At 41.5% G+C, this 16,444-nt stretch overlaps 1 protein-coding gene across 5 annotated transcripts in view; it reads left to right on the forward strand.

The window, feature by feature from the left end:
* LOC138751826 (voltage-dependent L-type calcium channel subunit beta-2-like) overlaps positions 1-16,444 on the forward strand; it is a 313,138-nt gene that overhangs the window by 250,490 nt on the left and 46,204 nt on the right. For all 5 annotated transcript variants that reach the window (XM_069914663.1, XM_069914664.1, XM_069914659.1 and 2 more), the window contains exons 4-5: positions 856-992; positions 13,626-13,702. In XM_069914663.1, the coding sequence (XP_069770764.1) occupies positions 856-992; positions 13,626-13,702 (214 nt within the window). The remainder of the gene's footprint in view (positions 1-855; positions 993-13,625; positions 13,703-16,444) is intronic.

Genomic DNA, 16,444 nt, shown 5'->3' on the forward strand with positions numbered 1-16,444 from the left:
AGGCATCTGCTGTAGGCCTGTTGCTGCATTAGGCAAATTGGAACATATCCATGTCACAGCGCAGACAGGATCTGCATCAGTCCCACCCTCTCAAAGCACTTGTGGATATGTAGTCATTTAGGTTACCTCACTCTTCTTGGGCAACAGTACGATTGAGAACTATTTGAAGCAGGTGGGAACTACACCCTGTTGGAGTGAGTTGTTGAAGATATCCATGGATACGTTGGCCAGTTGGCCAGCACAGGTTTTCAGTACCCAGCAGGGTATGCTGTTCAAACCAGATGTTTTCCTTGGATTCACTCTTCTGAAGGTAGCCCGCACGTCATCTTCGGATACTGGCAGTAGAGGATCATCAGATGCATGAGGGTAAGCAGCGGTTCTTCCTTGTTCTGCTGGTCAAATCGAGCATAGAAAGCATGGAGTTCATCAGGGAGTGAAGCTTTGCTGTCTCCTTCTGCATCGGATTTGGCTTTGTAGTAGGTCATGTCATTTAGGCCCTGCCACAGCTGTCGGGTGTTCTTTGTTGTTTCCATTCTCATCCAGAATCTCCACTTCGCCCAGGAGATGGCTTTCCATAGGTTGTACAGCTCCTTGTTGTGTGCTCTGGATCTCCAGACTTCATTGTCTGTGATCTGGCTTCCAACAGGTTCTGGATTTCATTGGTCATGGAGGGGTTCTGGTTAGGGAAAACCCTGAATGATTTGGTGGGGATATACTCATTCGCAACTGTTTTGATAAAGTCTGTAGCAGCCCTGATGTAATCATTCAGATCCTCAGCTGCATTGATGCAGCATTGAACACAAAAATAATATGGTAAAATGTAACATTATTTTTGTTCCTTATTTCCACATTTAGAAATTCAGTAATGACTGGTGGATAGGACGGCTGGTGAAGGAAGGCTGTGAAATAGGGTTCATCCCAAGTCCAGTCAAGCTAGAAAATATGAGACTACAGAGTGACCAAAAAACAAAGCAGGGAAAATATCACTCAAGGTAAGCTGAAAAATAAATGCACGCAATGGAATGGATTTACAGACAGAATTTCAGTCTATTCAAAGGAAATTGAATTTCCTGAGGAAATTCTGCCTCTTGTACGAGGCACCTGCTTAATCAGCTGATGTGCCACTTTAAAAGTGCTTGTTGCATCTCCGAAAAGGGCCGCTAGTGCTAACATCCACATTGCTAAAATCTGAGCATGCCATTATAGTTCTTGTATCTGTCTTCCAGCATTCAAAAATCTGTGCAGAAATATAGAACTCTCTTTCTTTCTCTCCAGATTCTTAAATCCATGAAATGACAATGGTTTTGTTCCTCATTGATTCACAGTGGATATTCTTGTTTCCCAACTTTTCATTTCCCATGCTCTTTTTGAACTTGCCAGGGTCATTTTCCCACCCTCTTCAATTTATTGGAGAGCGATTTTTCATTCTTTTAAACCCATTGGGCCCTAGAAACTCCATTTCCCATTCTTTTAAACCCATTGGGCCCTAGAAACTCCATTTCCCATTGACCATTTAAACTCAGCATACCCTATAAACTCAATATTTATATATTTAAAAAAGAAAGCAAATTAACATTTTGCTGGAGGTATTAATAGGCATAGAATCCAATAATCTGGAAAGTCGGCCAAATCTATGTGTGGCACAAGAGACTGCGGATCCTGTACCCTTGACCAAAAATAGTATCACTCGCCAGATGCTGTCTCCCAATTCAACAACTCCCCTTTCACCACATGGCTCCATCTTCCCATCATTTCCCCCTCCTCACCCGGCTCTAACTTTTGCTTGCCAGCCCCTGCCTCTCCCCCTAACTGCTATGCTGTTTAGTTCTCCTGTGTACTCTCAGTTCTGAAGCAGGATCTTGACCTGAAAGATCGAGTTCCTTCAGCGGTTTGTTTTAAAGTTCGGAGAGTGCCATGTTATCAGAGTTCTATTGTAATTGCAAATTTATCTTTTCTACAATACAGCATGTTGTACACTTCTGAATGACATTCTCACAGATGCCTCGTTGGAAAGTGGCAAAACCCATGTTGCTGGAGTTCTCTTTCAGATTCCCAAATGTCTGATGATAATTTTCAATTCTCCTGTAAAACTTCAGGGTGTTCTAAATGTGCTCATATCTTGACGATATTTAATGTGAAAATTAGTTGAGTAAACATATTTGTTTCATTTGGGCAATTAAAGAAAAACTTAGTTTAATGATGAACAATAATATTAATTCAAGATTAATAAAAAAACAATGTTCATTTCATTAGGAAGAAAAGAAAATCTCTGCCAAAATTAGACAACCAGTCAGAAGCCTGAGCATCCTTGAATGCAATCAAGATTAAAAAGAACGTGCAGAAATGGAATTAGAGTAGGTGGATGTCAGCAGGGACAATTGCCCAAGTGGGAATGCCAAATGTCATGAATATGGTGGTATAATCAAGCTGTATGGTATTACATAACACTGCTGCACAGATTCAGGCCATTTGGCCCAACAAGCCCATGCTGATTGCATCTCCTGAGATCCTCATCTCTTCTGTACCTTCTCTTTCAAGCCTGCTTCTGTAGAACCACGGAACACGACAATACAGAAAAGGCCCCATAGTGCATGCCAAATTGTTTATTCCACCTAGTCCCGAAGACTTGGACCATAGCCCCAGATACCACACCTATCTGATCTTCTCCTTGATGTCGATTCAAACCCAAATCCACCACCTCCACTGGCAGCTGGTTCCACACTCTCATCACCTTCTGAGGGAAGAAATGCCCCCTAATGATTCCATCAAACATTTCACCTTTAACCCTCAAACCATGTCCTCTAGTTCTTTTCTCACCCAACTTCAATGGAAAAAGCCTGCCTTCATTTACCCCATCTATACACCTCATCATCTAGTGTACCTCTATCAAATCTCCACTCATTCTCCAATGCCTCAGGGGCTAAAGTCCTAACATATTCAACCTTTCTCCACAACTCAGCTCCTCAAGTCTTGGCAACATCATTGTAAATTTTCCATACATTTTTGTTGATATCTTTCATCTGATTCAACTTCACATAACATCCCAACTCCTGTAATCAATACCTTGAGTTATGAAAGACAATGTGCCAAAAGATTTCTTGCTTTTTAAAAAAAATATATATTTAATTTTTCACACTATGAACCATATCAATCAAAATAGATACAAACATTTCCCTCTTAAATATACACAGTGGCACTTTATCCCCTTTTTCCCCCCTACCTTCCCTCCCCCCCTTCCCACCCCCCTCCAAAACCATTAAATGTTCAACATATACAATACAATAAAACCATTAAACAATGTCATTAGACAATGAAAATAAACAAGAAAATTGTGTCATCTTACTTTTACACACTGGATCAAGTCATTTTGTCTTCTTATCATTTTAGGGGGTGGATTTTTTTTTCTGACACTTTCAGGGAAATGTGTATCTGTATGCCCAGATCCCACTGTTCTACTGTAGGTGCAGTGCATTACCATTTACTGTGCAAGTCCTACCCTGGTTTGTTCACTCATCATGCAACACCTCACATGTGTCAGCATTAAACTACATCTGTTATTTAAAAGCCTAATTTTCCGAATCTTCAGATCCCACTGCAAGTTTGAGAGCCTTCCTTGCTGTGCACAACACCCCAATCTTTGTGTCTTATGCAAATTTACTGATTCGATTTACCATATTATTATGAAGATTGTCATATAGATTGATCATAAACAATGGACCCAGCTCCAAGTCCTGACAAACATCACTAGTCACAGTCCTCCAGTTGGAGAGGCAATCTTCTAGTACCTCTCTGTCTTCTCCTGCAAAGCCCATCATTTCTCTAACCACTCCAAAGCTCTTTACTTCCAGTGAAAAATGAATCCTATTCTAAATTCTCCCTGGATCCATTTTTTTTTGCTAAATTGGTCACTGAATTTTTTTAGTGGCTGTGTCAGCTTCATAGCCCCTAATTTTAATCACTCCTTCAAGTGAAAGCAAAAAAACCCCCAAAAAACATTGCTTAACAATCAAGCACTTCAATCTTCTTAATGGTTTAATCAGGCTACTTCTCATGCAACAATTTTAGGAAGAAATGTTTTCCAATCTATTCAATCTTACTTGATGAGCGTTGTCTTTTCACTATTGTCCTTTCTGTGAACTTAGCCAGCACTATCATGGGCATTAATCTGCACTCCATTAAGGACATCTTTAAGAGGCGGTGTCTCAAGAAAGCAGCCTTTATCATCGAGGACCACCTGCTACCACCCTGGCCATGCTCTATTCTCATTGCTACCATCAGGAAGGAGGTTCAGGAGCTGTAAGATGAACACCCAATGTTACAAGAACAGCTTCTTCCCCTCTGCCATCAGATACTTGAATGGACAATGAGCCATAGATGCTACTCCACTTCTCTTTTGCACTAAATTTTTTTAAAGAGTTGAATTATAAGTTATAGCAATGTTTGCATCTGTAATGTGCAATACAGCTGCTGCAAAACGACGAATTTCAGACACATGGTCTTGACAGTAAACTGGTTCTGATTCTAAATCTATTTTAAATCCCTGCAAGTGCTCTATTGTTAAATGGAGGTAAAACACAGAATTCTATGGACCCCGTGGTTGAAGTAAAAATGCACAATGCTGGAGAGACTCAGGATGTCAATCAGTGCCCTTTAAGTAGCAAGGGCAGAGATACAGAACTGATGTTTTGGGCTTGAGCCCTTCATCAAAGTATGAGAAAATGCCGGTGAGCGTCTGAATAAAAAAGTGGGGTGGGGGGGGGGAGAGGCAGGGGAGGAGATGATAGGTGGAGAAAAAAGGGAGGGGATAGCAGCACTGAGGGGCAGGAGCGGGGAAAGACGGCTGTGTTGGTGTGTAACACAACTGAATACACTCAGAGACAAGTGAGAAGTACAAACACACTTTGAATAGCTACAATCAATGGCCGGTAGACACAATAGACACATTTGTGGTCCGAAATGTGAAGTTAATAAAACATCAAACACAAGTTTTATCAGGTAAACTTCTCAGAGTCTTTATTTTCCAGTTTCCTTTGTTCTCCTCCTTGTGCTCTTAACTCCCTCTCATACCACGTGACTTCTGGTACATCTCATACATATTCATTATCATGACATCCCTCCTTTAATCAAAAATAAACTTTACCTTCACTTATCTATATCCCTCGGAAACATACAAACATCGTAACTAATGGTAATACTATAACTCAACTACATAAAGTTTACTTCCTACAGCACTCATACATGCACTTTATGATACAAGATTAAATCACTGTCCCAAAGTTCTGATTAAAACTATGGCACAAAGTCTTCATATCGTTTGGGCGCTTTCCGGTTTCGTTTCGGCCTGCCTGCGATATTGTCGTCGCTTCTCGGTTGTTCACTCTCGGTGTCGGAAATACTGCTCGGGTGTTTCTGGCGCTCTAGTCACTTCATCAGGAGTGCTGGTAACTGCCTCTGGAACATCATCAGGTCTCTCAGTTTCAGCATCTCGTATTGGCCTTTCAACCTCTTCGCTCGATGTATCTCTGGACTGGCACCTTTTTACACCTGATACATTTCTCTTATACAGGATTCCAATCGGAGACTTGACTGTCACCATACTGCCACTTCTGGATACGACAGTATAGGGTTGATGGTAATAAGGTGTGTCTAGCTTACCACCAGTTTCATGCCTCACTAGAACATTATCTCCTGGCATGATGTCAGAGTACTTGGCTCCACGTTTCGAATCTGTGTACAGCTTTGCTGCACCTTTCTTTTCAGCCTCGTGGTCCCTCATCTCCTGGTCGTCTCGGATTTCCTTTATTTCTGGCATTTTTGTGCGGATTTTTCTCCCAAAAAATGCTTCTGCAGGACTTTTTCCAGTGGTTGCATGAGGCGTTGCTCGATAGACAGCCACATAAGATAGCAATGCTTCTCGCCAATTTTGTCCTTCTGCGTGTGCAATCCTCAATCGTTTTTCAATGGACTGATTTTGTCTCTCTACTTCTCCGTTGGCTTGCGGCCATTTCGGAGTTACTTTATGATGGTGGATACCTGTGGTCCTCATGTATTCCGCAAATGTCTCTGAAATGAATTGTGGACCATTGTCAGAGCATAATGTAACAGGTAATCCATATCTTGGGAATATCTCTGCTAACGCTTGTATTGTTTTTTCAGTGGTTGTGGACTTCAACACCACGTACTCATAGTATCTGCTGTAGTAATCTATCACTACCATAATTGATTCACCCGTCGGTGAAGGTCCAAGAAAATCAACAGCTACGTCGATCCATGGTCCTGTTGGGAGTTGCGTACTCCGGATCGGTTCTGGCGGATTACTCCTACTTGTGATTTGACATCCGTGACAAGTTTTAACAAATTTCTCTGCGTCCTTATCACAACCTGGCCACCATACCTTGGTCCTGAGGTTTTGCTTGGTACCAACAATACCTAGGTGTCCTTCATGCGCTAAGGATACGATCTTCGGTCTCAATCTTTGCGGTATCACCAACCTGCAACCTCTTAATACAAACAAAGTTTGTCTCTAATGGGAATGTAAGCCTTGTGAGTACACTTGTCCCATTGTCCACTCTGTATGCATTCTCTTACTTCCCTGAGTTCTGGATCACGTTCGGATTCTCTCTCGACTTCCTTCGTAGTCACAGTTTTCGGTGTCGCCTGAATAGCTACAAAGCGTACAAAGCTCTCTGTTTCTGTTCCCAATTCTGACGTGGATTGTGGACCTCCATCCTTCACCAATCTGGACAGCAGATCTGCAATGTTTGCTTTCCCTGCAATGTGGATTACTTTATATTTGTAGGGTTGTAGTCTGAGTACTCATCTCTCTATTCTGGCACATGGTTTGGATCTAGGTGGATAGATCACCTCTAATGGCTTATGATCTGTGATGAGTTCAAATTCAATGCCGTATAAATATGTATGGAACCTCTCACAGGCCCATACAAGTCCGAGTGCTTCTTTCTCTGTCTGAGAGTATCTTCTTTCCACATCTGATAACGATCTGCTGGCATAGGCAATGATTCTTGGTCCTCCATCATGCATCTGGACCAACACGGCTCCTAAACCAACCGGGCTGGCATCCGCTATGACTTTGGTTGATGCCGCCGGATCGTAATATCCAAGAGTTTTTGCATCTGTCAGGCTTTGCTTCAGCGCTGTGAACGCTTTCTTCTGCTCAGATCCAAAATAAAATGGTACACCTTTCCTGGTTAGTTTCCTTAGTGGTTCTGCCACTGTAACGAAATTAGGAATGAACTTTGCACAAAAATTGATCAATCCCAGGAAACTCCTCACCTCTGTTGCGTTCTGAGGTGCACGTGCCTCTGCAATAGCTTTCACCTTGGCCTCTGCAGGGTTTAGTCCTTCCCGTGTAAGTCTGTGTCCCATGAAGTCCATTTCTGACACACCAAACTGGCACTTGTTTCCATTCACGGTAAGGCCTGCCTCCTGTAGTCTAGATAGTACACGCCTCAACCATTTGTCATGCTCTTCCTTCGTTGGTGCATGGACTATGATGTCGTCAGAAATGTTGGAAACTCCAGGAATGCCTTGAATCACTCGATGGATTTCATACTGGTAGATCTCCGAAGCTGCATTAATTCCAAATGATAGTCTCTTGTAACGATACAATCCACAGGGAGTCACAAATGTTGTCACATCTCGGGAACCTGGATCCAGCTCTAAATGATGATAGCCCCATTTCAGATCAATTTTTGAGAATACCTTGCTGGTAGTTAGTTCTTGAAGTATTTCCTCCACTGTTGGTATAGGGTGTCGTTCTCTAATTATAGCTTCATTGGCCATTCTCATGTCAACACATAGTCTTATGTCACCCTTTGGTTTGGGCACAATCACTACGGGACTGACCCATTGTGTCGAATGTTCCACCGGTTCAATAATGTCTTGTTCGATCAATTCTTTAATTTTGGCTTCGACTTTGCCACGAAGTCCAAACGGAGTGCGGCGCATTGGTTGTGCCTTGGGTTTGACCGTTTCATCTACCGCTAGCTTCAATTGTCGACCTTTCAGCTTTCCTACTCCTTGGAAGACTGCGGGGAATTCTTGCTTCATATCCTCATATGATTGAATTGACACAAGCTCCAATATGAAGTATTGCCAGGACTTGTGCTGTGCTTCTACTCAGCAATGGTTCTCCCCTCTCTTCTATGACCATAAACTCTGCTTCGGTGTACTTATCTCCAGCTTCAACAGTTGCAGTAAAACATCCAATGGTCTGCAATGGCTTGGTTGCTGTGTATGGATACAGTTTCTTGGAACACTTCTTTGAGGTACAGATGATCTTTTTCCTTTTCAACTTCTCCCATAAATGTCAATCAATCACATTACTGTCACTCTCTGAGTCTACAATGACCTGCACTGTCACTCCACCAATGATCACTGGGACCTTCTCATGACGTACTTCATTCAACGTAAATTGGTAACAACTCTGTTCCTCCTGGGTATCATCATCGTCACTGTCTATCTGGCGAATGGTGTCTTTCTTTCCAGGATACTTTCCTTTCCCCCAGGCTTTGCCTTTGGAAGTTGTACTCTTCCTCTTCTGGTCTGCATTGGACTTTCTTTTTGCACTTCTTTACCTCCACACTTTCTGCAAACTTTGCCTTTGGCCGAGCAATATGGGTCTTTTCCAAAGTGACCTCGGTTTCCACATCAATAACACTCCACGTTCTGTGTTGATGTATATCTTGGCTGATTATGGTGATGTGAGAGCCTCTTAATTTGCTGGCTTGAGTTGTCTTTCAGGGTCATGGTATGAAATTTCCCTTCAACAGCCTCTAATGCAGCAGCAATGGTTAAAGCATCGGTGAGTTCCAACTCACTCCCTCTTTCCAGTAGACGTCTTCTGAGTTTATCTGATCTGCAGTGCTGTACAACTTGATCCAATAATTGGTTGTCCAAATCAGCTGGCATGTAATTGCATCTAACAGCTAGCTGGTGTAGTCTCGTCACGTACTGAGCAATTGTCTGGCCATCTTCTTGTCTCATTCTCCGAAACAAATGGCGTTGAAATGTAGCATTTGGTGTCACTACATAGTGTGCATTTAATGCATCTAACACTTTCCGGTACTCATCTTTTCTTCCAGTATTCAAAAGTGTCTTAAATGTTTCCCAAACTGTGGGTCCAGCAGTGAAAAGAAGTAACGTCCTTCTCTGCGCTTTTTGTTCAACTGTACCGGTATCTAGAAATAGGCCACGACTGTCGGCGTAGGATTCAAATTCTTCTAGCCATGCCTTCCACTTCACACTTACAGTGCTTGCATCACCCGTTGGGTCAAAATGAGCAATTCCACTATGTGTTAGAAAGTCACCGTCTGCCCCAGCCATGAGGAAATATTCCAGCCCCAAAAGTACTAAGCAAAGAGAAAATTCTTATCACCTTGAAGTTGTCTGTAATCCTCTGTAATCTTGTTTAGTCTTTAATTTTCTTCAAGCTTCTTTCATCCTCGTCGCCAATGTCACATTTGTGGCCCGATATGTGAAGTTAATAAAACATCAAACACAAGTTTTATCAGGTAAACTTCTCAGAGTCTTTATTTTCCACTTTCCTTTGTTCTGTTGCTTGTGCTCTTATCTCCCTCTCATACCACGTGACTTCCGGTACATCTCATACATATTCATTATCATCACCTCAGGTGAATCTGAGGTAAGGCAGGAAAACCAGGGTTTATATTGGGGTAGGTGAGGAAGGAGCTAGCCATCTGAACAATACATAGACAATTAATTCCAGTTCACAGCAAGGTAAAAGAATTAGAAAGGCAGGAAATAGGAGAGGGGGAAGAAAAGGCAAGCAGGTTTGATGGCAAGCAGTTGTTTCATTTTGCATTCGTATGTATGAGTTCTTAGACAACACATGGATGAAAGAAAAGGTTCTTTTTTTTTAAATTTTTTACTTTTCACACCATAAATCACATTAACCATGGTACACACTTTTTCCTTTTCACACATATACAGTGCCATTTACTCCCCCCCCCTCCCTCCTCCCATCCCACCCTCCCTACCTCCCCCCTCCCATCCATTTTAGGTATACAATCTAGGATACATTAAACCAGTCAGACAATGTTGTCATTCAATAAAAATACACCAGAAATTCTACTGAGTCCATTCTTTTCATTTCCTTTTCCTTCCGTTAACTTAGGTAATGATTGTCCCCAGTAGGTTTTCGCTATGTATTTAATGTAAGGCTCCCATATTTGTTCGAATATTTCAATATTATTTCTTAAACTATATGTTATTTTTTCTAATGGAATACATTTATTCATTTCTATATACCATTGTTGTATTTTGAAATTATCTTCCAATTTCCAGGTTGACATAATACATTTTTTTGCTACGGCTAGAGCTATCTTAACAAATCTTTTTTGTGCATCCTCCAAATCAATTCCAAATTCTTTATTTTTTACGTTACTTAGGAGGAAGATCTCTGGATTCTTTGGTATATTGTTTTCTGTTATTTTATTTAATATCTGATTTAGATCTTCCCAAAATTTTTTTACTTTCTCACATGTCCAGATTGCATGAATTGTTGTTCCCATTTCTTTTTTACATCGAAAACATCTATCAGATACTGTTGGGTCCCATTTATTTAACTTTTGAGGTGTAATGTATAGCCTGTGTATCCAGTTATATTGTATCATACGTAACCTCGTATTTATTGTATTTCTCATCGTTCCGGAGCATAACTTCTCCCATGTTTCCTTTTTTATCTTTATATTTAAATCTTGTTCCCATTTTTGTTTAGTTTTACCATTTGTTTCCTCATTCTCCTTTTCTTGCAGGTTAATATACATATTTGTTATAAATCTTTTGATTAACATTGTATCTGTAATCACATATTCAAGGTTACTTCCCTCTGGCAAACTCAAACTGCTTCCTAATTTATCCTTCAAGTAGGATCTCAATTGGTAATATGCCTGCGCTGTATCTCCAGTTATATTGTACTTATCTTTCATTTGTTCAAAGGATAAGAATCTATTTCCTGAAAAACAATTTTCTATTCTTTTAATCCCTTTTTTTCCCCATTCTCTAAAGGAAAGGTTATCTATTGTAAAAGGGAGTAACTTGTTTTGCGTCAATATTAGTTTTGGTAATTGATAATTTGTTTTATTTCTTTCTACATGAATCTTCTTCCAAATATTGAGGAGATGATGTAATACTGGAGAACTTCTATGTTGTACCAATTTTTCATCCCATTTATATAATATATGTTCAGGTATCTTTTCCCCTATTTTATCTAATTCTAATCTCGTCCAATCTGGCTTTTCCCTTGTTTGATAAAAATCTGATAGGTATCTTAATTGTGCGGCTCTATAATAATTTTTAAAGTTTGGCAGTTGTAAGCCTCCTTGTTTATACCATTCTGTTAATTTATCTAGTGCTATCTTCGGTTTCCCCCTCTCCATAAAAATGTCCTTATTATTTTCTTTAACTCCTTGAAGAATTTCTCTGTCAGTTGTATTGGCAATGCCTGAAATAAGTATAATATCCTTGGAAAAATGTTCATTTTAATACAATTTATCCTTCCTATTAGTGTTAGTGGTAAATCTTTCCAATGCTCTAAATCGTCCTGTAATTTTTTCATTAGTGGATAATAATTGAGTTTATATAGTTGGCCGAGATTTTTTTTATTTGTACACCTAGGTATCTTATTGCTTGCATTTGCCAGCTAAATGGTGATTCCTTCTTAAATTTTGAGAAATCCGCGAAAGAAAAGGTTCTTAACTTTAAAGTTGTTGTAAGCATCCACTGTGAGGCTTGCAGTCCTCCATTGCAGATCTCTCATACAGCAGTCTCTCTCTGTGTGAGCCCGCTGCTGGCAGCCAAGTGTAATCTAACAGGAAGTATGATCCTTAAGACATTGCTAGTAGCAATGCAAACATGATCACTGTCATTACAGCAGTGAATTCAATGTTCGTGACATTTGGCTGGAGGGTGTCCAGATGGAAAATAAGGTGTTCCTCTGATCTGCAGATAGTCAGGGTGGGACATGGACACACATGTGAGCACGGTAATGTGACTCAGAATTGAAGTGGTTGGCCACTGGGAGGTTGCTGTGATTATGGACAGAGAGGAGGTGCTGATCGAAACAATCTCCCAGTCTCCAATGTAAAGAAGGCCACAAAGGATACATCAGATGCAGTAAATAAATCCTCTGGATGTGCAGGTGAAGTGTTGCTTAACATGGAAGGCCTGTTTGGGGCCCCAGATCGTGGTGAGGGAGGAGATGTGGGCGCAAGTGTTGCACCGTTAAATCTGCTTGCCTTTCCTTGCCCCTCACCCATTTCCTGCCTTTCCAGTTCTTTCACCTCCCCAACCATGGCTTTCCTCACCCCCCTCCCCTCAGTGCTGCTGTCCCCTCCCTCTCTTCTCCACCTATCATTTCCTGCCCTGCCCACCCTCTCTCTTTTCCCCCCCCCCCCAATCTTTTATTCTGACACTCACCAGCATTTTCTCATACTTTGATGAAGGGCGCAACCCCGAATGTCAGTTATGTATCTCTGCCTTTGCTACATAAAGGACTCTGCTTGACCTGCCGAATCTCTCCAGCATTTTGCTTTTGCCCTATTAAATAATTCAAAAGTGATGAGGAGTGGATTGTTTGAAATGTGCAATGATGTTCCCACCTTGAATGTAATAAATAGTGCACTTTAATTGTACAGATGAGCTAAAATTAGGCAGGAAGCTGCACAAATAGATAAATGCAATATTAACAATCTTTAACTTTGGCTTGGCTTCGCGGACGAAGATTTATGGAGGGGGTAAATGTCCACGTCAGCTGCAGGCTCGTTTGTGGCTGACAAGTCCGATGCGGGACAGGCAGACACGGTTGCAGCGGTTGCAGGGGAAAATTGGTTGGTTGGGGTTGGGTGTTGGGTTTTTCCTCCTTTGCCTTTTGTAAGTGAGGTGGGCTCTGCGGTCTTCTTCAAAGGAGGTTGCTGCCCGCCAAACTGTGAGGCGCCAAGATGCACGGTTTGAGGCGATATCAGCCCACTGGCGGTGGTCAATGTGGCAGGCACCAAGAGATTTCTTTAGGCAGTCCTTGTACCTCTTCTTTGGTGCACCTCTGTCTCAGTGGCCAGTGGAGAGCTCGCCATATAACACGATCTTGGGAAGGCAATAGTCCTCCATTCTGGAGACGTGACCTACAGCGCAGTTGGATCTTCAGCAGCTTGGATTCGATGCTGTCGGCCTCTGCCATCTCGAGTACTTCGATGTTGGAGATGAAGTCACTCCAATGAATGTTGAGGATGGAGTGGAGATAACGCTGGTGGAAGCGTTCTAGGAGCCGTAGGTGATGCCGGTAAAGGACCCATGATTCGGAGCCGAACAGGAGTGTGGGTATGACAACGGCTCTGTATACACTAATCTTTGTGAGGTTTTTCAGTTGGTTGTTTTTCCAGACTCTTTTGTGTAGTCTTCCAAAGGTGCTATTTGCCTTGGCGAGTCTGTTGTCTATCTCGTTGTCGATCCTTGCAGCCGAGATAGGTAAACTGGTTTACCGTTTTGAGTTTTGTGTGCCCGATGAATTTCATTTAATAAATTTAATAAATGACTTCAGTTCCTGTATAATATTCTTAACTGAACTTTTTGTTTTGAATCTCTCCTAGTAAATCGGGGGGAAATTCGTCTTCCAGTTTAGGAGATGTGGTCCCTAGTTCCAGGCGATCCACTCCTCCCATCTCTGGTGAGTGAATCACCAAGATACTCTCCTGCAGACTGATCTAAGTAGATGTCATGATTTCTTTCAATTGAAATTACTTGGTTGATAATCTTATATTATACATCTGCATAACAATATTTCATTTTACTGTGGATGAAAATAATAGTGAACATAAAAAGGAAAATTGATGCATTGCACATTTAGATGAAAAAACGTTCAACAAATGATGGATTGTGTTGCAGTTTTCAGCATTGTTGCTCCTGCTGTGAGTTTTCGTTAAATATTTATATCTGTGTGTGGGTGGGATATTGGCTGAAAAGAATCAACACAAAATTGGGCGTCACGGTGGCCCTATTGTAAATGTAAATTTAAAAATTGCTGGAGGAACTCAATGGGTTAGGCAGCATCCGTGGAAGGTAAAAGAATCTCGACGCTCATCAGGAATATCAAGAAAACCTGAATAAAACGGTTTTGGATGCTGGTTTAGCCTCTCCGACCAAAAAGAATGCTGAGATCCTCTCAACGGTCTGCCACAGATTCATATTACAGGTGGATAGTGTGGCTAGCAGTATCTTACTGTGGTGTCTGCATTCAGTATCAGTGTTAGCTTTTACAAGGAATATCTTGAGTCACGAGGGATAAATCAATCTATAAACTTCCTCGCGTCTTTAGGAGGACATCAGGTCATATTTAAAGGACCAGACTTAATTGGCTAATTCTGAGATGAACAGTAATGAAGGTTTAAATTTAATTTGTTTTAAAAAATCTCAACAAATTGATATTCTGCTATTCAGATTTCATTAATCATCTGAACCACTTTTAAAATTGAATACAGTGCAGAATAGGCTCATCAGCCCAACCAGTCCATTGCAAACCAAGTTCAAACTCTGGGCAAATCCTGTTTGTCAACATTTGATCCATATTCCTCTGAGCCTCTTCCATTCATAAATCTGTCCAAATGTCTTCTGAATGTTGTTATTGTGCCCACATTTGCAGTTTCCTCTGGCAGATGAACTCTCAAGTCCCTCCTAAATCTCTCCCCTCTCACCTTAAACTAATGCCCTCTGATTCTAGAATCATTTAGCCTGAGAAAAAGATTGTGAGCATTCACATTATCTATGCCCTTCATGATTTTGTAATCTATAAAATCACTCTTCAGTCTCCATCTCTGTAGGGAATAAAGAGACAGCCTGCCCAGCATCTCCCTATAACTCAACATCTGCTCAGGCCACATCCTGGTGAACCTCCTCTGCACCCATGTCCTCGCTGGTACTCTAAATGGGATCTCACCAACACCTTGCACAGCTGAATCATGAATTCCCAACTTTTGAACTCTATATCCCACCCAACCAAGGCCACCATGCTGAATGGCACCTTAACCACCTTCTCTATCTGAGTTGCCACTTACATGGAACTATTCACCTGTACCCCTTGGTCTCTCTGTCCAACAACACTCTCCAGTCACCATGGAAAGTCTGTCCTGGTTTAACTTACTTACCAAAGTGCAATGCCTCAGGTTTGTCAGAATTTAATTTCATTTGCCACTCATCGGCCCACCAACCCATCTCATTTATATCCTCTTGTAAACTGAGATATGCTTCCTCACTATCCACTACAATAGCAATTTTGGTGCCATCTTCAAAGTTACTCGTCGAGTTAACTACATAGCCATCCAAATCATTATTGCAGGTGACAGACAGCAGTGGATCCAGTACCACAGAGCTGCACAAAGTCCTCCAATACATTAAAAAAAAAACCTTCCATGATTACCTCTGCCTCCTTCCACTAAGCCAGTTTTGATTCCCAATGAACTAGCTCACCTTGAATCCCATGTATTCTAACCTTCCAGGCTAATCTACCCTGCAGCACTTTGTCAAAGGCCTTGATAAAATCAATATATACCATGTCCACTGCCCTGCCCTCATTAACCCTTTTGGTCACCACTTTAAACTCTTATCAGACGTGATATTTCTGCTATCCAAATTCTGGTAGATCTCTCAGAATCTCCTCTAACAATCCTCCAACCACTGATGTCTAGCTCACTTGGCTGTACTTACTTAGCTTGTCCTTGTTACCTTTTTTAAAAAAAATAATAGCACAGCATTAGGCACCTTCCAGTCTACCAGCACTTCAGCCAAGGCTAAAGATGATGTGAATTCCTCAGCAAGGGACTCCACAAATTCTTCTCTTGCTTCCCACAAAGTGTGGCAATGTACTTCATCAGGCTCTGGAGATTTATCCAGTTTAATACACTCCAACACTGCCAAGACCTCCTCCCTGGTAGTTCTAATGTAGGTCAGCACCCCATCACTCATTTCCTCTAATTCCTTGACTTCCTTGATCTCCTCCACAATGAAGACTGATAAGAAGCGTGCATTCAGAATCCCACACTTCTCCTCTAGCTCCACATTAAGCAGGCTTTGTTGATCTTTAATGGGGCCAATTCTCTCCTTCTACCCACCTTTTATGTTCTCTTGGGATGCTCCTTTATCCTGCCCACCAGCTCCATCTCGTGTCCTTTTTTTTCCTCCTGTGCCCACTCCTACACATCCTGTACTCACCTCAGGATTCATTTGATCGATATTTCTTCAAACTGACATTAGCCTTCTTTCTCCTGACTAGAGCCTTGAAATCCTTCAACAACCAATGTTCCTTATATTTACCAGCCTTTCCCTTCGCCCTAATGTTATCTTGTGGTAAGCAGGAATACTGGGTAACCATCTTTCTCTCATGTTTCTAGCTTAATTTGCAACTGCCTTCCCTTGC

This window comes from Narcine bancroftii, chromosome 1 (assembly GCF_036971445.1).
Source record: "Narcine bancroftii isolate sNarBan1 chromosome 1, sNarBan1.hap1, whole genome shotgun sequence".
NCBI classification, from domain to species: domain Eukaryota; kingdom Metazoa; phylum Chordata; class Chondrichthyes; order Torpediniformes; family Narcinidae; genus Narcine; species Narcine bancroftii.